Raw genomic sequence first — 17,150 nt, 5'->3', positions numbered from 1 at the left:
CCATGGGTATAATAATAATAATTAGGCAAAGACTCAGCTCATGCAAAAGGTTAGTACAGTTTATTCACGAGAACGTTCTAAAGTCAAGAATACAAAGACATCCATTTTATAGCTGCGCACATACTTCCACACAAACAGTAGATATCCTACGCACATACATACACACAAACAGTATGTGAGTTTTATCCTTCTTCATGGTTCTCACCACTGTGTATCCCTACCCAGCCAACAGTTCCATTCCCCCCGAGATTAGAGAAACCTTGAGAAGTCCTCCCTGTCCTCATAAGTGTTCTCAGTTCCTGCCAGGTCGGTTCAAACACAGTCTAACTGCAGTGTTTAACCTAATTCTGACTAAAACTACACACATCATCAGATTATAATTTTATGATTCTAATCAATTTCATACAGTTATAAGGTTTCAGAGTGGAATTATTTAATCATTATCTTTCACCCATATAAATTATTTTATCAACAACCTACACTGGCATATGCAAACTGTGCACCCAACTGTGAAGCTAGCTGTAGCGGAGCCTCGAGAAACTAGCGGGCCTGCTAGTGATAGTGGTGGAGCCAGCACCTCCACACGTGGCAGATGTATCCACTCAGTCAAGTAGGCCTACTCCACGACCCACAGCAACGCAGTCTTCTATGGACCAGTTTATGCCAAAGTCTATGTCTGTAGCAAAACAAGGCCAAATAGATATTGCATTGGCTAAAATGATTGCCACCGATTTCCAGCCATTTTCGATCGTGGAGGACAGAGGTTTTTAGAAATTATAGCAATAGTCTAAATCCAATGTACACAATTCCAAAAGCTACTGCAGTTTGCCTTACCACTGACTGCTGTACATCAAGGGTAACCACTTCTTACATGTCGGTTACATGTCACTTCATTGAAGATTTTTCGATGTCGAGCTGTCTTCTGGACTGCTTTGAGTTCAGCGACAGACACGCCTCAGAGAATTTGTCAGAGGAACTGTTGAGAGTGGCCAGAGAATGGCAAGTAGATGGAAAAGTGGTCTGTTGTGTTAGCGACAATGCAGCGAACATAACCAAAGTCATGAAAATGTTTAAATGGACTGACCCATCATCCATGTCTTTCCCACACAATCAACCTGATTGTAAGAGATGCTCTGAAGATGATGAAGCTCACTGTGGACAAAGTGAAAGCAGCTGTGGAATACTTCCACAGGAGCACAGTAGGTGCTGAAAAACTAAAGTCTACACAACGCCAGATGGGGATGCCTGAGCTGAGGACTGAACAAGACTGCACTACAAAGTGGAATTCAACATTTTATATGTTGAAGTGGTTTCTTGAGTCCAAGGATGCCATCATCTCTACCCTGGTGATTGGCAATGCACCTGTTGATGCTCTGACCAAAGAGGAATGGGAGATGGTGGAGGAGGTGTGCAGAGTCCTGGAACCCTTTGAGCAGGTCACTGTGGAGATCCATGGAGAGAGGTACAGTAAGCAGTTATTACTACATCATTATTTAATCCAGTATTATATATGTAGATGAGAATGTAGTATCAGTAGACAAAACATGAACCTGAACTAATAAGTTACTGTTCTCTCTTTTCAGCTATGTGACAGCCTCAAAAATTATACTCCTGTGTAAGGGTCTGCAGCGAATCACAGCCAGCCAACAGAGAGAAGCAAATGTAACCACAGGACATGTGACAGAGTTGATGGACACCCTATGTTCATCAATGGACAGAAAGTTCCACAGAATGGAATATAATCACGTGCTATCAGAAACCGCTGCACTTGACCCCAGGTTTAAGAAGTTAGCCTTCAGTGATGCCAGAGCGATTGATGAGGCTCTTCAAAGAATAACCTCAGCAGCAGGGAGGGACAGCCCCAGCAGTCAGCTGACTCAGGCACCAGGGCAACAGGAAGAAGAGGGATCAAATGGAGCAGAAGCACCAGCAGTAGTGCCACAAACATCTGCTGGATGCTGTTTGATGAGAGGGCAACTGGGGATGCAGCACGAAGGAATCCCTCAGCAGATGCCATAAATGGAGGTCCGATCCTATTTGGAGGAGCCCCCCCTCCAAAGATCTGCAGATCCTCTGAGCTGGTGGAAGAACAAGGCCTCTGTCTACCCACAGCTTACTAAAGTCATGACAGGGAGACACTGCATAGTGTCCACAGCCGTTCCCTCAGAGGGTCTTCTCGAAAACGGGACAAATAATTACTGAGAGAAGAAACCGCATCAGCCCCTCGAAAGTGGGACAGCTTGCATTTCTGAACGCAAATCTCTCATAAAAGCAAAATATGGTCAGCATTGCTGTGTGCTGCTCGTTATAACATGGCAATAAAGAAGAGAGAAAAGAGGGACCAGTTTAATGTTTTAAGTGGGATGCTGCAGTTTTGCACATTGTTATTTATTTTTCTTTGATATGGTGCAATATTATATTATTCTGTTCAGATTGTATTCGTTTTGAATGGTTAGATTTATATGCACTTTGTTATTATACATTAAAAATGTATACTTTAAATGAAAATGTTTAATAGCATTCTTTTTCATAACAAACCATGCATTTTTAAATACATTGTGGTTAAGGTGGAGTATGATTTCATTTAATAATTTAATTCGAATTGTTTTAACACCAATCATAGTCAAACTATCGCAAACTGTTTGACTTCAAAAAATACAAAACATGTTTTTTTTAAAGAGCCGTTTGGGAGCCAAAAGAGCCAGCTCTTTTTGGTGAGCTGAGCCGAACGAGCCGGCTCACTGAAAAGAGCCGGAAATGTCCGTCGCTACCACCAACCCAATCCAATTTGTGAGAGGTGCTTCAAGGAAGCATGGGGTGAAATCTATTCAGTTTACATCAACAAATTGACAACTAGAATGCCAAAGGTCTGCAAGGCTGTGATTGCTGCAAATGGAGGATTCTTTGATGAAAGCAAAATTTGAAGGACACAATTATTATTTCAATTAACAATCATTATTTATAACTTTGTCAACGTCTTGACTAAATTTCCTATTCATTTTGCAACTAATTTCATGTATGTTTTCATGGAAAACAAGGACATTTCTAAGTGACCTCAAACTTTTCAATGGTAGTGTATTTCTTTAACTGCAATGTTGGTTAAGGGCTTGTAAGTAAGCATTTCACGATAAGGTCTACAACTGCTGTATTCGGCGCATGTGATAAATACGATTTGATTTGATCTATCCCACAAGCCTACTGTAGTACAGCTGGTTCAAGGGGAGTGGCCAAAAGTGGCTTTCGGTGTTTTCATTTTGTAGCTGACTTCTCTGTCTATGCGCTTCACGGGCATGCGTAGGAGTAGGGGAGACACGCATTAGGAAATCATACGAAGAGTGGACTTCGGTTCAACCTGCATTGGGTTTTCTAACTACACGTTTTAGGGACGCAACTAAATGGTAAGAATTCTGTAGTTTGACAAATGTGCAGTACAATTTACAAATACCCGGGTTTATTCCAGCATTGGCGGATAAAGCATACTGTATCATCAGCATTATAGGAAGTGGGCTTTATGCCACTGGTTTACAATTGTTTACAGTACACAGTAGGCTATATGCCACCATATCCGTGAGCAATCAGTTCGATGACGAAGTGATTAATGTATTGGTGAGAATCGATTTTTAAAATGTGGAAACATTGGATAAATTCTATCCGGATTTTCATGTCATGTTATCGTTAAATATGCGTCTTTACTGAAGTTCATGTGCAATACCCCGGAAGGCCTTACTAGAAAATATTGAATCATATCGCGAGTTCTCAGAACATGGTAATAATGCCGATCAATTACATGGTAACAAATCTATTTGATCCAGATGTGCTTACTTGCTACAATAAGGCTTACATTGTAATTGAGTATAATTTTTGTTGATATTAACAAAACCCATGTATAAAACGTATGTTCTTAGTTGTTATCTAATTTTCTTTTCAATTAGTGATTTTGCACACTCAGACACTATTGAATTACTGCTTGTGGTAAGTGCTGGATTACAGTGAAATACTTTTCTCTTACTTCCTACCTGGGACAGGTGTTGTGACCCAGCCTGGTCCATGATGTCTCGAAGTGGCCGCTCCAAGAGTACCAGGACAGGGTCATCCACAGGCCAGTGTGAGCCTCCTCAGGGACCAGGCGTCCATGTCTATCTGTTTTGGACCAAGGGAGGGGAGTGCTATCTGACCCACACAGAGGGTAAAGTGACAGCTGAGGAGCTTTCCATCTCTGCAGCACAGACTGTGGGTAAGAACAAGTGCCATTTATTGTTTTCATGAAACAGAAAGAATACTTTGTGTGAGTATTGAGAAAGAATTTAGGGCTCCGGTTAGCTGTGGTGTTCTGTTTCCTCATGTTTGAGGACATTGGCAGCCTGGCACGTAAGGGTGTGTTTGGGTTGATGACCCCAGGAATCTGGGTTTTACAGGGCATTGAGGAAAGTATTCAGACCCCTTCACAATTTCCAATTTTTTTTTACATTACAGCCTTATTCTAAAATTGATTAAATAGTTTATTTTCCTCATCAATCTACACACAGTACCCCATAATGATTAAGCAAAAACAGGTTTTTAGAAATGCTTGCAAATGTATAATTTTTTTTTTGATGTTGAAATATTTACATAAATATTCAGACCCTTTAGTCAGTACTTTGTTGAAGTACCTTTGGCAGCGATTACAGCCTTGGGTCTTCTTGGGTATGACGCTACAAGCTTGACACACCAGTATCTGGGGAGTTTCTCCCATTCTTCTCTGCAGATCGTCTCAAGCTCTGTCAGGTTGGATGGGGAGCGTCGCTGAACAGCTATTTTCAGGTCTCTCCAGAGATGTTCGATCGAGACATTCAGAGACTTGTCCCGAAGCCACTCCTGCGTTGTCTTGGCTGTGTGCTTCGAGTCCTTGTCCTGTTGGAAGGTGAACCTTCCCCCCTGTCTGAGGTCCTGAGTGCTCTGGAGCAGGTTTTCATCAACGATGTACTTTGCTCTGATCATCTTTCCCTCGATCCTGACTAGTCTCCCAGTCCTTTCCGCTGAAAAACATCCCCACCGCATGATGCTGCCACCCCCATGATTAACTGTAGGGATGTTATTTGCCAGGTAATGAGAGGTGCCTGGTTTCCTCCAGACGTGACGCTTGGCATTCAGGCCAAAGAGTTCAATCTTGGTTTCATCTGACCAGAGAATCTTGTTTCTCATGGTCTGAGAGTCATTTAGATGCCTTTTGGCAAACTCCAAGTGGGTTGTCATGTGCCTTTTACTTAGTGGCTTCCATCTGGCCACTCTACCAGCAAGGCCTAATTGGTGGAGTGCTGCAGAGATGGTTGACCTTCTAGAAGGTTCTCCCATCTCCGCAGAGGAACTCTGGAGCTCTGTCAAAGTGACCATAGGGTTCTTGGTCACCTCCCTGACCAAGGCCCTACTTCCCCGATTGCTCAGTTTGGCTGGGTGGCCAGCTCTAGGAAGATTCTTGGTGTTTCCAAACGTCTTCAATTTAAGAATGATGGAGGCCACTGTGTTCTTTGGGACCTTCAATGCTGCAGAAATGTTTTGGTACCCTTCCCCAGATCTGTGCCTCAACACAAGCCTGTCTATGTACAATTCCTTCGACCTCATGGCTTGGTTTTTGCTCTGACATTCACTGTCAACTGTGGGACCTTATATAGACAGGTGTGTGCCTTTCCAAATCATGTCCAATCAATTGAATTTACCACAGGTGGACTCCAATCAAGTTGTAGAAACATCTCAAGGATGATCAATTGAAACAGGATGCACCTGTGCTCAATTTCGAGTCTCATAGCAAAGGATCTGAATACTTATGTAAATAAGGTATTAGAGTTGTTTTTTTTACATTTGCAAATATTTCTAAAAACCTATTTTCGCTTTGTCATTATGGGGTTTTGTGTGTAGATTGATGAGGACATTTTTATTTATTTAATCCACTTTAGAATAAGGCTGTACCGTAACAAACTGTGGAAAAAAGTGAAGGGGTCTGAATACTTTCTGAATGCACTGTATGTCATTGAAAGGGTGAATCCAAGGTGTGCGTAACCTATATATCTGTCCCCCTAGGTATAACTCCACTGTGCCATGTCCTGTTTTCCCTGTATGACCCTGAATCCCACTGTTGGTACAGTCCCAACCATTTCTTCAACTCAGAAGAGCAGACAAGACTGACACTCCATTATCGCATGAGGTTAGTTTGTGTGTGTGTGTTTTAAAAAAGGCCATCCGTCCCCTCCTCTCTACCTACATTTCCCTCACACTCCCTTCAGTTTCCCTTGAGTCCCGTTAGTTTGGCTGTTCAGCCTACCTTAGTTATCCCGGACATCCTGTGGAGGATCAGAATCCAGAGAAGCATCAGCATTGTTCTGAGCGGACATCCTGTGGAGGATCAGAACCCAGAGAAGCATCAGCATTGTTCTGAGCGGATATCCTGTGGAGGATCAGAATCCAGAGAAGCATCAGCATTGTTCTGAGCAGATATCCTGTGGAGGATCAGAACCCAGAGAAGCATCAGCATTGTTCTGAGCGGACATCCTGTGGAGGATCAGAATCCAGAGAAGCATCAGCATTGTTCTGAGCGGATATCCTGTGGAGGATCAGAACCCAGAGAAGCATCAGCATTGTTCTGAGCGGACATCCTGTGGAGGGTCAGAACCCAAATCCCAGTCAGCATAATTGTGCTAGCGGGAGAGGGCATTCACAGCCGACCGCTCAGACGGGCTAGGGCATACCAGCCAACTGTTTTTATAGTGTGTGTGTGTGTGTGTGTGTGTGTGAGAGAGAGTTAGTATTGGTCTGTTTGGGGAGACTATGCACTGTATGCTTTTACGTACAGGCATATTTATATAGGGAATTTTCTCTTTCTGTTCCCAGGTTTTACTTTCGGAATTGGCATGGGTTGAGTGAGAAGGAGCCGTCAGTGGCGCGATATGCCCCACGGTCAGGGACAGAGCACGGGGGCTCACCTCTACTAGAAATGACCTCCCTGGAATACCTCTTCTGCCAGGTGAGTTTCAGAATGAGGCGTGTTTTATCCAAAATGTGTTTGTATTCATATATTCCTGTGGAAGTGTGCATTAACATAATATTCCTGTGTCACACGGACATTTTCATATTGTGAAATAAGTCATTTCCCTTTTGTTTCGCTTAGGCAAAGTTTGATTTTGTGAATGATGTCACGCCGATGGAGGATGCTCAAGGAAAGGAAGAGTTGAGTTGCTTTAAGAATGAGAGTCTGGGGATGGCTGTGCTGCACCTGTCTCACCAGGCCCTGCGCTCAGGCTGCACGCTACAGGAAGTGGCAAAGTCTGTCAGGTAAGCCATGAGTCAAAGGGGATGGGTGCATTGCTTCAGGAAGGGCTTTGACAAGGTTTCAGACATTACTATAGTCTGAGGCTGTGTTGAAAATGGCACCTTATTCACTATCAAAACTAGTGCACTATATAGGGAAACTAGTGCCATTACAAACACAGCCGTAATGTTTTGATTTACTTCCATATTCCCCTTGCCATACTGCAGCTTCCTGCGCTGCATTCCGAGATCCTTCTCCAAACACATAGCGAGGGACAACTTCCTGACCAAGATCCGTATCCGGCGTGTGTTTGCTGACTTTGTGAGGACCTTCCAGGAGCACACTGTGGACGTAGGACGCCTGGGCTCCCAGGAGGTCATGTATAAATACCTGTCTACTCTGGAGCACCTAGCCCCCCGCTTCGGCACCGAGACCTTCCTCACGGCCCACCTGGAGCTGAGGAAGGACGGGGGCGACGGGAGCGGCTCCTACCTCAACACCAGCCATGCCCTTGGGGCATCTGCCCCTGAGAACGTTGGCCCTCAGGTCATGCATGAGGTCATGGTGTCTGGTACCAAGGGGATTCAGTGGAGGAAGTTGACAGTGAAGAAGGTATGTCTGTCCCATTGGATGTTTATCAGGCCCTTTGACTGCTAGTTAGAACTGTGAGTTTCCTTTGTGTGTTTCTCGTAGTATGCCTTCTGTGGGATGCTCTGTAAGTTGTGTCTATCCGTTCTAGCCTCAGGCCAACAGTTACTTTGGGAACGATTACTTAGGGAATCGGAAAAGTGTGAAGCAATCGCCCCTCCAGCAAGAACCCAAACCCTCTGACACATGGACGTCTTTCTGCGACTTCCCTGAAATCTCCCACATCTCCATCACTGGAGCCAACGTCAGCATCATTAAACAAGACAACTTCTCTATGGTTCGAGCACCTACATCTCAACTGCTTTCTTTTGGGCCCCAAACTTATCTTGAGATACACACACGTAGCTCCATGTTTTGTGAAAATCCCTCATTGACAACAGTGCATGATTTATGCAAAAACCTAAGTCAAGTGTGCGGATCTCAAGTTAGGTTTGTGTGTGTGTGAAGTTGCATCTTACTATATGATATATGTCTGTATGGAAGCGGAGTATCTGACTGCGAAATGTGTGTAGGTGGTGTTTTCTGAGGATGATATGTTTATATGTGTGTAGGAGGTTCAAATGAATTCCAGCCTTGAGGCTCTGTCTTTCGTCTCCCTCCTGGACGGGTACTTCCGGCTTACTGCAGACGCACACCACTACCTGTGTCACGAGGTGGCTCCGCCCAGAGTAGTGCTCAGTGCCACCAATGGCCTCCATGGACCAATGAAGTGAGTAACACACACACACACACACACACACACACACACACACACACACACACACACACACACACACACACACACACACACACACACACACACACACACACACACACACACACACACACACACACACACACACACTGCCCTGGCTCCCACTACAATTCTTACTGTCTTTTTCAGTGATGACTTTGTGCTGCAGAGACTGAGGAAGGAAGCAGAGGGAGCCTTTCTTGTGCGCTGGAGCGTCCTCGACTACCACCACATCATATTAGCTGTTCTAAACAAGAGTCAGGTAAAAGTACCTCCACACCAAGCCCTGAAGGACGAGGAACATGGGAAATGTTGAGTCCAAAAATATAAAAAGCAATACAATGTCATTAGAAGTTCTATATTTGGATGCATGTGTGTGTCTTTGCTGGCTTCCTATAGGATGGACAAGCTGCAATCCACAAGCAGTTCAGGATCCTGCATAGTGGTTCAGTGTTTGCTCTGGAAGGCTGGGACCGGGAGTTCTCCAGTGTCAAGGAGCTCACCGACAGCCTCAAGACCTTTGTGCTCAAGTCTGGCACGGACAATTTCACTGTGAAGAAATGCTGCCTACCCCGACCTGCAGGTTAGTTGGTGTTGTTCTGACCCTAACATACAACAGCTCAACATATGTACAGCGATGTTGTAAGGTAGGGTTGTGTGTCCATGTTTTCTTATACTGTATTTAAATGAGTGTTTGTGTGCTGCAGAACTGTCCAACCTCTTGGTGATGAGGCAGGGTGCGGACCAGTGTGTTCAGCCTGACTCTGTGGCCCTCTGTCTGACTCAGCTGAGGTTCCATCAGATCAAAGACAAGGAGATCACCCAGGTGAGAGAGAGGGCATTTTTCTCTTCTATACATCTCTCTGTCAGCGCCCTCCTTTGTGTATGTTTCACCTGGGTTATATTCAGTAGGGCACACCGTAGCGAAACACTTTGCAACAGTACCTCCCAGTTTCACTAAATTCCAATACATTTTTGGAATTGACTACTGAACACTGATGCTCTTCTCTATCTTTGTCCGGTTTGTACCCAGTACTTCTAAAATGTCTGTTTGTCCCTGTGCTCAGGAGCAGCATCTGGGCCGTGGGACCAGGACCAACATCTACTCAGGCAGTCTGTTGGTGTGGGGCGGAGCAGAGGAGGATGAGGAGGACAAGTGGAACAACAATCTTACTGATCGCAAAGAGATCCGAGTGGTTCTTAAGATCTTGGACCAGAGCCACAAGGACATAGCATTAGTGAGTTACCAATACTGTATCATTATCCTCTTACAGGAATTGATTGCGTGATGAGTAACCTTACCTGAGACCTGGAGACTTTAGCTCTGTGCGATAACACCATCCCAGGTTCCAACCCAGTTTGCCACATTCACACAACGGTTTCTTAAGTACCTTGTTGGTTCTAAACTACCGTTTTCACCAATTCAACTCTGTTGAATGTGAACCTTTGTTTACAATGTCATGATAATGCTTCCTCTTTCCTGTCCTCTCGTAGGCGTTCTTTGAAACAGCCAGTCTGATGAGCCAAGTATCTCACAGTCACCTGGTCTTTGTACACGGAGTGTCTGTCAAAGGATCTGAGAGTAAGTCACCGTGGCACTACTCAACCTCACACTTCCTCATTCAGCTGTGCAACTTCCTTCTTCAGCACTGACACTTCTCTCTCAGAAGGTTAATTGTATTGGTTGTTTGAATTACTAGGCAACAGGACTGGTGTACAGTACAATCACAAGCCTGACTCTCAGCCAAACCATATCCCTTTAATTAGAATCAATACATTGAAGTGTCGCTTATCTCTAAAAGTAGGTAGTGTGATCCTTGATAATAATCCTTGTCTTTGACCTGTCTGCAGACATCATGGTGGAGGAGTTTGTGGAGTTTGGGCCTCTGGATGTGTTCTTGCGAAGGGAAAGGGCGCTGGTCACTCCTCAGTGGAAATTTACTGTAGCCAAACAGCTGGCCAGTGCCCTGAGCTACCTTGTAAGTCAGCCTGATACCCTCACATCACAACAAACTAAGATTACTCCTCACTAATTGTATGAAACAATGATCTTTTAGGATGTTGATCTCCTGTCTTCTGTGATAGTCCCTCCGTTTCAAACTCTAAACCCTTGTGTCCATAGTTAATGTATTGCCAACCCTCATCTCCCACTATTGAGTGTCCTGCATGTACTTTATGTTGTTACCTCTACCACCTGGTTACTGCAGGAGACTAAACAACTGGTACATGGTAACGTCTGTGCCAAAAACATTCTGGTGGCTCGCCGTGGTCTGGAGGAGGGCACCTTTCCCTTTGTCAAGCTGAGCGATCCAGGCATTGCCCTCAACGTGCTGTCCAGAGAAGGTTAGTTCCTACTTGACCAATAAAACAGTTGGTTCCTACCAGACCACTTCCATGTTGGGCAACACTCACTACATGAGAAATAGAATCTCTCCACAATGAGTTATTTTGTCAACCCTCAATTTCCGTCTCTGGTGATTTTGTTTGGTCTTAATTCTTTTAGATCAGATTGAGTCACAGGAAGCCCTGTGCAAACCACTTCCTGGTTGCTGTGAGGCCCACTTCCTGGTTGTCTTGTACTTGTCATCATATTGACACTTAGCAGGAAGGCTTTAGAGGTTATTTAGTTTGCGCTGTGAGTCCATGTGATTCATGAACCTATTGAATGTAGTGGTATTATATAGCCTGGTGTGACTTAGACTGTCTGTATGCTCTACAGAGCGTGTCGAGCGAATCCCATGGATCGCCCCGGAGTGTGTGCCAAGCAGTTCCCCATTCGGCAGAGCTGCCGACCAGTGGAGCTTTGGAGCCACACTGCTGGAGATCTGCAACAATGGAGATTTGCCCATGAGTGGCAGCACGCTCACTGAGGTACCTACAGCCCTATCGTGAATGCCCTTCAATTCTCCTCCCTCTAATCATAACTCATTTATCTGCCATCCTCTTACCATGCCTGTGATTCAGGCTGAACCCTGACCTCTCTCCTGCCAACAGAAAGAGCGTTTCTATGAGACGCGGAGTCGCCTCACCGAGCCCTCGTCGCAGGAACTGGCCAGCTTCATTAGCATGTGTTTGACCTACGAACCCCGGGAGAGGCCGTCCTTCCGCACTGTGCTTCGAGAGCTCACTGAACTACAGATCAAGAGTATGTCCTCTCCTTTTATTCTTTGGATCACAGTCTGTTTCTCTCCCGTCTCCTCCTCTAGCATTTAGATTGACCACATTTTCGTGATTGATTAGTGTTGCTTTAATGTTGCTCTCCTGGTTTCTGATCAGATCCTGACATATCCCCCCTGAAGTCTCTCCCGGATGCTGACCCCAACGTTTTCCTCAAACGCTACTTGAAAAAGATCCGGGACTTAGGGGAGGTGAATTAATTTCCCCGCAGAACAACATAAACCCCTCTGTGCTCTTCATCTTCTGTTGTACTTTGTGATCTACTAGCATTATGTAAAACATTATTCCCTGGCCTCCCTCTGAGAGAATGCTTTGTGCTCTCTCTCTGTCTCCAGGGTCACTTTGGGAAGGTGATGCTCTATGTGTATGACCCAGCCAACGACGGGACAGGGGACTATGTGGCAGTGAAGGCCCTGAAGCATGAGGGAGGCAGCCATCTCCATGAAGGCTGGATGAAGGAGATTGAGATCCTCAAGTCTCTTTACCACAGCAACATAGTCAAGTACAAGGGCTGCTGCTCTGAGCTGGGTGAGTGGCATGTGATCCAGTCAAGCTCACCTGTCTGTCATCCACCTGCTGTATATGACTAGCTGTCTCATTTTCATACAATGCTTGTTTATTACGTTTCTTGCTTGGCTCCTTCCTACATATGACATGTTCATGTGTGGGGGGTTTCCAGCATCTGTTCACATATACGTGTGTAGGTTAGCGTCTGTATGTATGAGTGACTGCTGTAAATGCCTGTTTCGTTGTCTCCACAGGAGGGCAGACGGTGCAGCTGATTATGGAGTTTCTACCGCTGGGCAGCCTCAGAGAGTACCTAGCCAAACACCGCCTGGGCGTGGCTCACAGCCTCCTCTTTGCACAGCAGATCTGCCAGGTGAGACGAGCACTGCACGTGGGGCTGGTAATATAAAGATACAGTTGAAGTCGGAAGTTTACATACATCTTAGCCAAATACATTTCAACTCCGTTTTTCACAATTCCTGACATTTAGTCCTAGTAAAAATTCCCCGTCTTAGGTCAGTTGGGATCACCACTATTTTGAGAATGTGAAATGTCAGAATAATAGTAGAGAATTATTTATTTCAGCTTTTATTTCTTTCATCACATTCCCAGTGGGTCAGAAGTTTACATACACTCAATTAGTATTTGGTAGCATTGCCTTTTAAATTGTTTAACTTGGGTCAAACATTTCGGGTAGCCTTCCACAAGCTTCCCACAATAAGTTGTGTGAATTTTGGCCCATTCCTCCTGACAGAGCTGGTGTAACTGAGTCAGGTTTGTAGGCCTCCTTGCTCACACATCCTTTTTCAGTTCTGCCCACACATTTTCTATAGGATTGATGTCAGGGCTTTGATGGCCACTCCAATACCTTGTCTTTGTTGTCCTTAAGCCATTTTGCCACAACTTTGGAAGTATGCTTGGGGTCATTGTCCATTTGGAAGAGTCATTTGCGACCAAGCTTTAACTTCCTAACTAATGTCTTGAGATGTTGCTTCAATATATCCACATAATTTTCCTCCCTCGATGCCATCTATTTTGTGAAGTTGCACTAGTCCCTCCTGCAGCAAAGCACCCCCACAACATGATGCTGCCACCCCCGTGCTTCACGGTTGGGATGGTATTCTTCGGCTTGCAAGCCTCCCCCTTTTTCCTCCAAACATAACGATGGTCATTATGGCCAAACAGTTCTATTTTTGTTTAATCAGACCAGAGGACATTTCTCCAAAAAGTATGATCTTTGTCCCCATGTGCAGTTGCAAACCATAGTCTGGCTTTTTTATGGCTGTTTTGGAGCAGTGGCTTCTTCCTTGCTAAGGGGCCTTTCAGATTATTCGATATAGGACTCGTTTTACTGTGGATATAGATACTTTTGTACATGTGTCCTCCAGCATCTTCACAAGGTCCTTTGCTGCTGTTCTGGGATTGATTTTCACTTTTCGCACCAAAGTACTTTCATCTCTAGGAGACAGAATGCATCTCCTTCCTGAGCGATATAACGGCTGCGTGGTCCCATGGTGTTTATACTTGCGTACTATTGTTTGTACGGATGAACGTGGTACCTTCAGGCGTTTGGAAATTGCTCCCAAGGATGAACCAGATTTGTGGAGGTCTACCATTTTTTTCTGAGGTCTTGACTGATTTCTTTTGATTTTCTCATGATGTCAAGCAAAGAGGCACTAAGTTTGAAGGTAGGCCTTGAAATACATTCACAGGTACACCTCCAATTGACTCAAATGATGTCAATTAGCCTATCAGAAGCTTCTAAAGCCATGACATAATTTTCTGGAATTTTCCAAGCTGTTTAAAGGCACAGGCATCTTAGTGTATGTAAAATTCTGACCCACTGGAATTGTGATACAGTGAATTATAAGTGAAATAATCTGTCTGTAAACAATTGTTGGAAAAATTACTTGTCATGCACAAAGTAGATGTCCTAATTGACTTGCCAAAACTATAGTTTGTTAACAAGAAATTTGTGGAGTGGTTGAAAAAAATTAGTTTTAATGACTCCAACCTAAGTGTATGTAAACTTTAAACTGTATATGTAATCTAGATTCTTTCTAGGGTTCTGTAGCTGGTACACTGTTTGGGTTCAAGTTGAAGATTTGCTATCCAATATTGGAATATTGTTTCATACAACAATAGATTAAAGTACTCTATTTTCTTCTCTAACCGCTACTCTCTTTCACCTTGGTCTCCCTCATCTCTCCACCTGCTCCTTCTGCTTTTTTTCCTTTTAAGGGGATGGATTACCTGCACTCGAAGCGATACATCCACCGGGACTTGGCTGCCCGGAACGTACTGGTGGAGAATGAGCATCTGGTGAAGATCGGGGACTTTGGCCTTACCAAATACATCCCAGAGGGAGATGTTTACTACCGCGTGCGTGAGGATGGAGACAGTCCTGTGTACTGGTGAGTCCTGGAGCCATTGAGCAATTACTTCCCTGCTGGGCTCTGGGCTGCTAATTTAGAGTCCAGATGTGTGCATTAAAAAGGTGTCTTACGGTAACCTTTGACTTATTTTACAGGTATGCGATTGAGTGTCTGAAGGAGAGCAAGTTTTCCTTCTCTTCAGACATTTGGTCCTTTGGCGTGACGCTCTATGAGGTCATGACCCACGGTGACCATCGTCAGAGCCCTCCAGTGGTACGAAACGACATCCTTCGTCTCTCTCAAACTAGCTCAGTCTAAATCTGCATGATCCATTTAATCAAGGACACCAACCCTTTACATAATACTGATGCAGTCAGTGTGTGGTTTGCTGAGTGTATTAATTGTGACGTGTATGTATTGTATGTGTTTTTTATAGAAGTTTGTTCAGATGATGGGTAACGTGATGGATAACGTGCCGGGTCAGATGACGGTGATGGTGCTGATCAAGCTGCTGGAGAAACACAATAGGTTGCCCTGCCCCCGAGACTGTCCTAGCGAGGTAAAGCATACAGCTAAACACTCTCACACAGTCTTCATTATTTCTGTAAGCCAGATGCACCTAGGGAAACGAACCTGTCTTGTTTTCAACAGGTCCACATGTTGATGCAGCATTGTTGGGACTTTGACCCCGCGAGACGGCCATCTTTCAAATCCCTCATTGATTCCATCGAAGCGATTCGCAAGCCATACGAACGGCAACCCAATATGTGGCTGGCCCAAATTAGCCAATGAGAACCTTACTTTTTCACAGGCCAGCTGGCCTTACTCCTGTATACCTCAGCACTTGGCTACATAAGTCTACTCTAGAGTCTACACCACACCCTGAACCACAGTGCCCTCTGTCTGTTCTGAAGGAGTAGACTGCTCTTTGTATTAATAAATAGGAACTCAGGTTTTTAGTAATTCCCATCTATTCATTCATATAGATGAGCCCTTAGTGATGGCACTTGTTTTATTTTGATGCGACAGATATATATTTTTTAGGTGTGAAATTCCCTGAACGGCAGCTATAGTGCTGTCTCGGGAGGAGAACCGGGTCCATGTTCCGTGACTGATCCAATTAGGTTCTACATTTTAGCCCGAGTTGGAGGATCCCATTCATATGAAATATTTACTATCCAGAAGAGGAGAGGAGCTGTCGTTCCACATGATTTGTCACTCATAATGTTCACATGATTAATATAACACTTCAGTTGAGGCATATATATTACCAACAGTTTCTCTTTATTTCTGTATTGATGTAAATATTAAACATTTACTGTTTTTATTGTATCATATGTTTTTCCTTATGTTTGTATGTATTAAATGTTTGAGTGGGTCAATGTTGAAAAGTAAGCATTTGTATCCCTTGACTGTGTTTAATAAATTTGACCAAAGTCCAAAAAATGCAGGTTGTGAATTGTTAGTTCATCATTTGTAACACTTTCACCGACTGTAAATGACCAATTGTGTATTTATTTAAAAAAAAGGGTGTTGAGTGCAAAGCAAAGGGAAGTCCTCTTGTGTTTGTCAACTTGAGCAAACTGCCTACTCAGATGTGGCTTGGCCCTGCTCCGACTGAGGGGGATGAAGAACAAGGTGCGCTGCCTGTGGACTGTGCCGTCTCTGATCCGGTCCAGAGCATGGGCCAAGCCTGTGTAAATGTACATGTGTTTATTTGCTAGCAGAAAAATAATAATTTGTTTATCTACGACATGTATCAATCATTTGTGTTGTAGTGAATATCAGTTTGTGTGGAGCTTGTATTGGCTTTAATTAGGCAATGAGTTTAGGGATAGCCAGAATGCAACACAGAATAGAATGCAACACAGAATGCAACACAGAATAGCCAGAATGCAAGATTGAATACAATGTTACAGATGTGTAATTGATTAACTGAACTGTTGAACATTTGCTGAAATACATGTTTTTAAACAAATCTATTCTACTGTAGATTTCTTCACAAGAACATCAATACTTATTTTTCACAAAACCATAGACACTTCTGCAAGTAGTGGTAAACATAAAAGTGGTCAACCTTCCCTCTTATAGTTTTTGAAACCTGTAGATCTTTATATATCCTTTCAACTAGGATGTCCTCCTGTGTACAGATGACAAAGTCACACCAGCTACAACCTGTAGATCTTTATATATCCTTTCAACTAGGATCTCCTCCTGTGTACAGATGACAAAGTCACACCAGCTACAACCTGTAGATCTTTATATATCCTTTCAACTAGGATCTCCTCCTGTGCACAGATGACAAAGTCACACCAGCTACAACCTGTAGATCTTTATATATCCTTTCAACTAGGATGTCCTCCTGTGCACAGATGACAAAGTCACACCATCTACAACCTGTAGATCTTTATATATCCTTTCAACTAGGATG

The 17,150-nt window shown here is 44.0% G+C and overlaps 1 protein-coding gene across 1 annotated transcript; it reads left to right on the top strand.

Moving 5' to 3' along the window:
• Positions 1-3,291: 3,291 nt before the first annotated feature.
• Positions 3,292-16,165, top strand: LOC120037116 (non-receptor tyrosine-protein kinase TYK2-like). Its single transcript, XM_038983295.1, has 24 exons — positions 3,292-3,398; positions 4,026-4,234; positions 6,055-6,178; positions 6,862-6,994; positions 7,139-7,302; positions 7,507-7,891; positions 8,019-8,204; positions 8,479-8,636; positions 8,811-8,922; positions 9,060-9,243; positions 9,368-9,486; positions 9,728-9,898; positions 10,155-10,242; positions 10,512-10,639; positions 10,868-11,003; positions 11,380-11,531; positions 11,655-11,805; positions 11,937-12,028; positions 12,173-12,365; positions 12,599-12,717; positions 14,586-14,758; positions 14,875-14,992; positions 15,156-15,278; positions 15,371-16,165. The coding sequence occupies exons 2-24, from the start codon at positions 4,048-4,050 to the stop codon at positions 15,509-15,511; spliced, it is 3,537 nt and encodes a 1,178-aa protein (XP_038839223.1). The 5' UTR covers positions 3,292-3,398; positions 4,026-4,047; the 3' UTR covers positions 15,512-16,165.
• Positions 16,166-17,150: the final 985 nt, after the last annotated feature.

This window comes from Salvelinus namaycush, chromosome 3 (genome assembly GCF_016432855.1).
Source record: "Salvelinus namaycush isolate Seneca chromosome 3, SaNama_1.0, whole genome shotgun sequence".
NCBI classification, from domain to species: Eukaryota; Metazoa; Chordata; class Actinopteri; order Salmoniformes; family Salmonidae; genus Salvelinus; species Salvelinus namaycush.
This window is presented reverse-complemented; position numbering and strand designations above follow the sequence as displayed.

What these genes read in the sequence shown, in the direction of transcription:
- LOC120037116 (XM_038983295.1), top strand. Translation starts at nt 4,048, where the DNA reads ATGATGTCTCGAAGTGGCCGCTCCAAGAGTACCAGGACAGGGTCATCC. An exon ending in GGAGACAGTCCTGTGTACTG is followed by an intron (nt 14,759 to 14,874) that starts GTGAGTCCTGGA and finishes CTTATTTTACAG; the next exon opens with GTATGCGATTGAGTGTCTGA. An exon ending in CCCGAGACTGTCCTAGCGAG is followed by an intron (nt 15,279 to 15,370) that starts GTAAAGCATACA and finishes TGTTTTCAACAG; the next exon opens with GTCCACATGTTGATGCAGCA.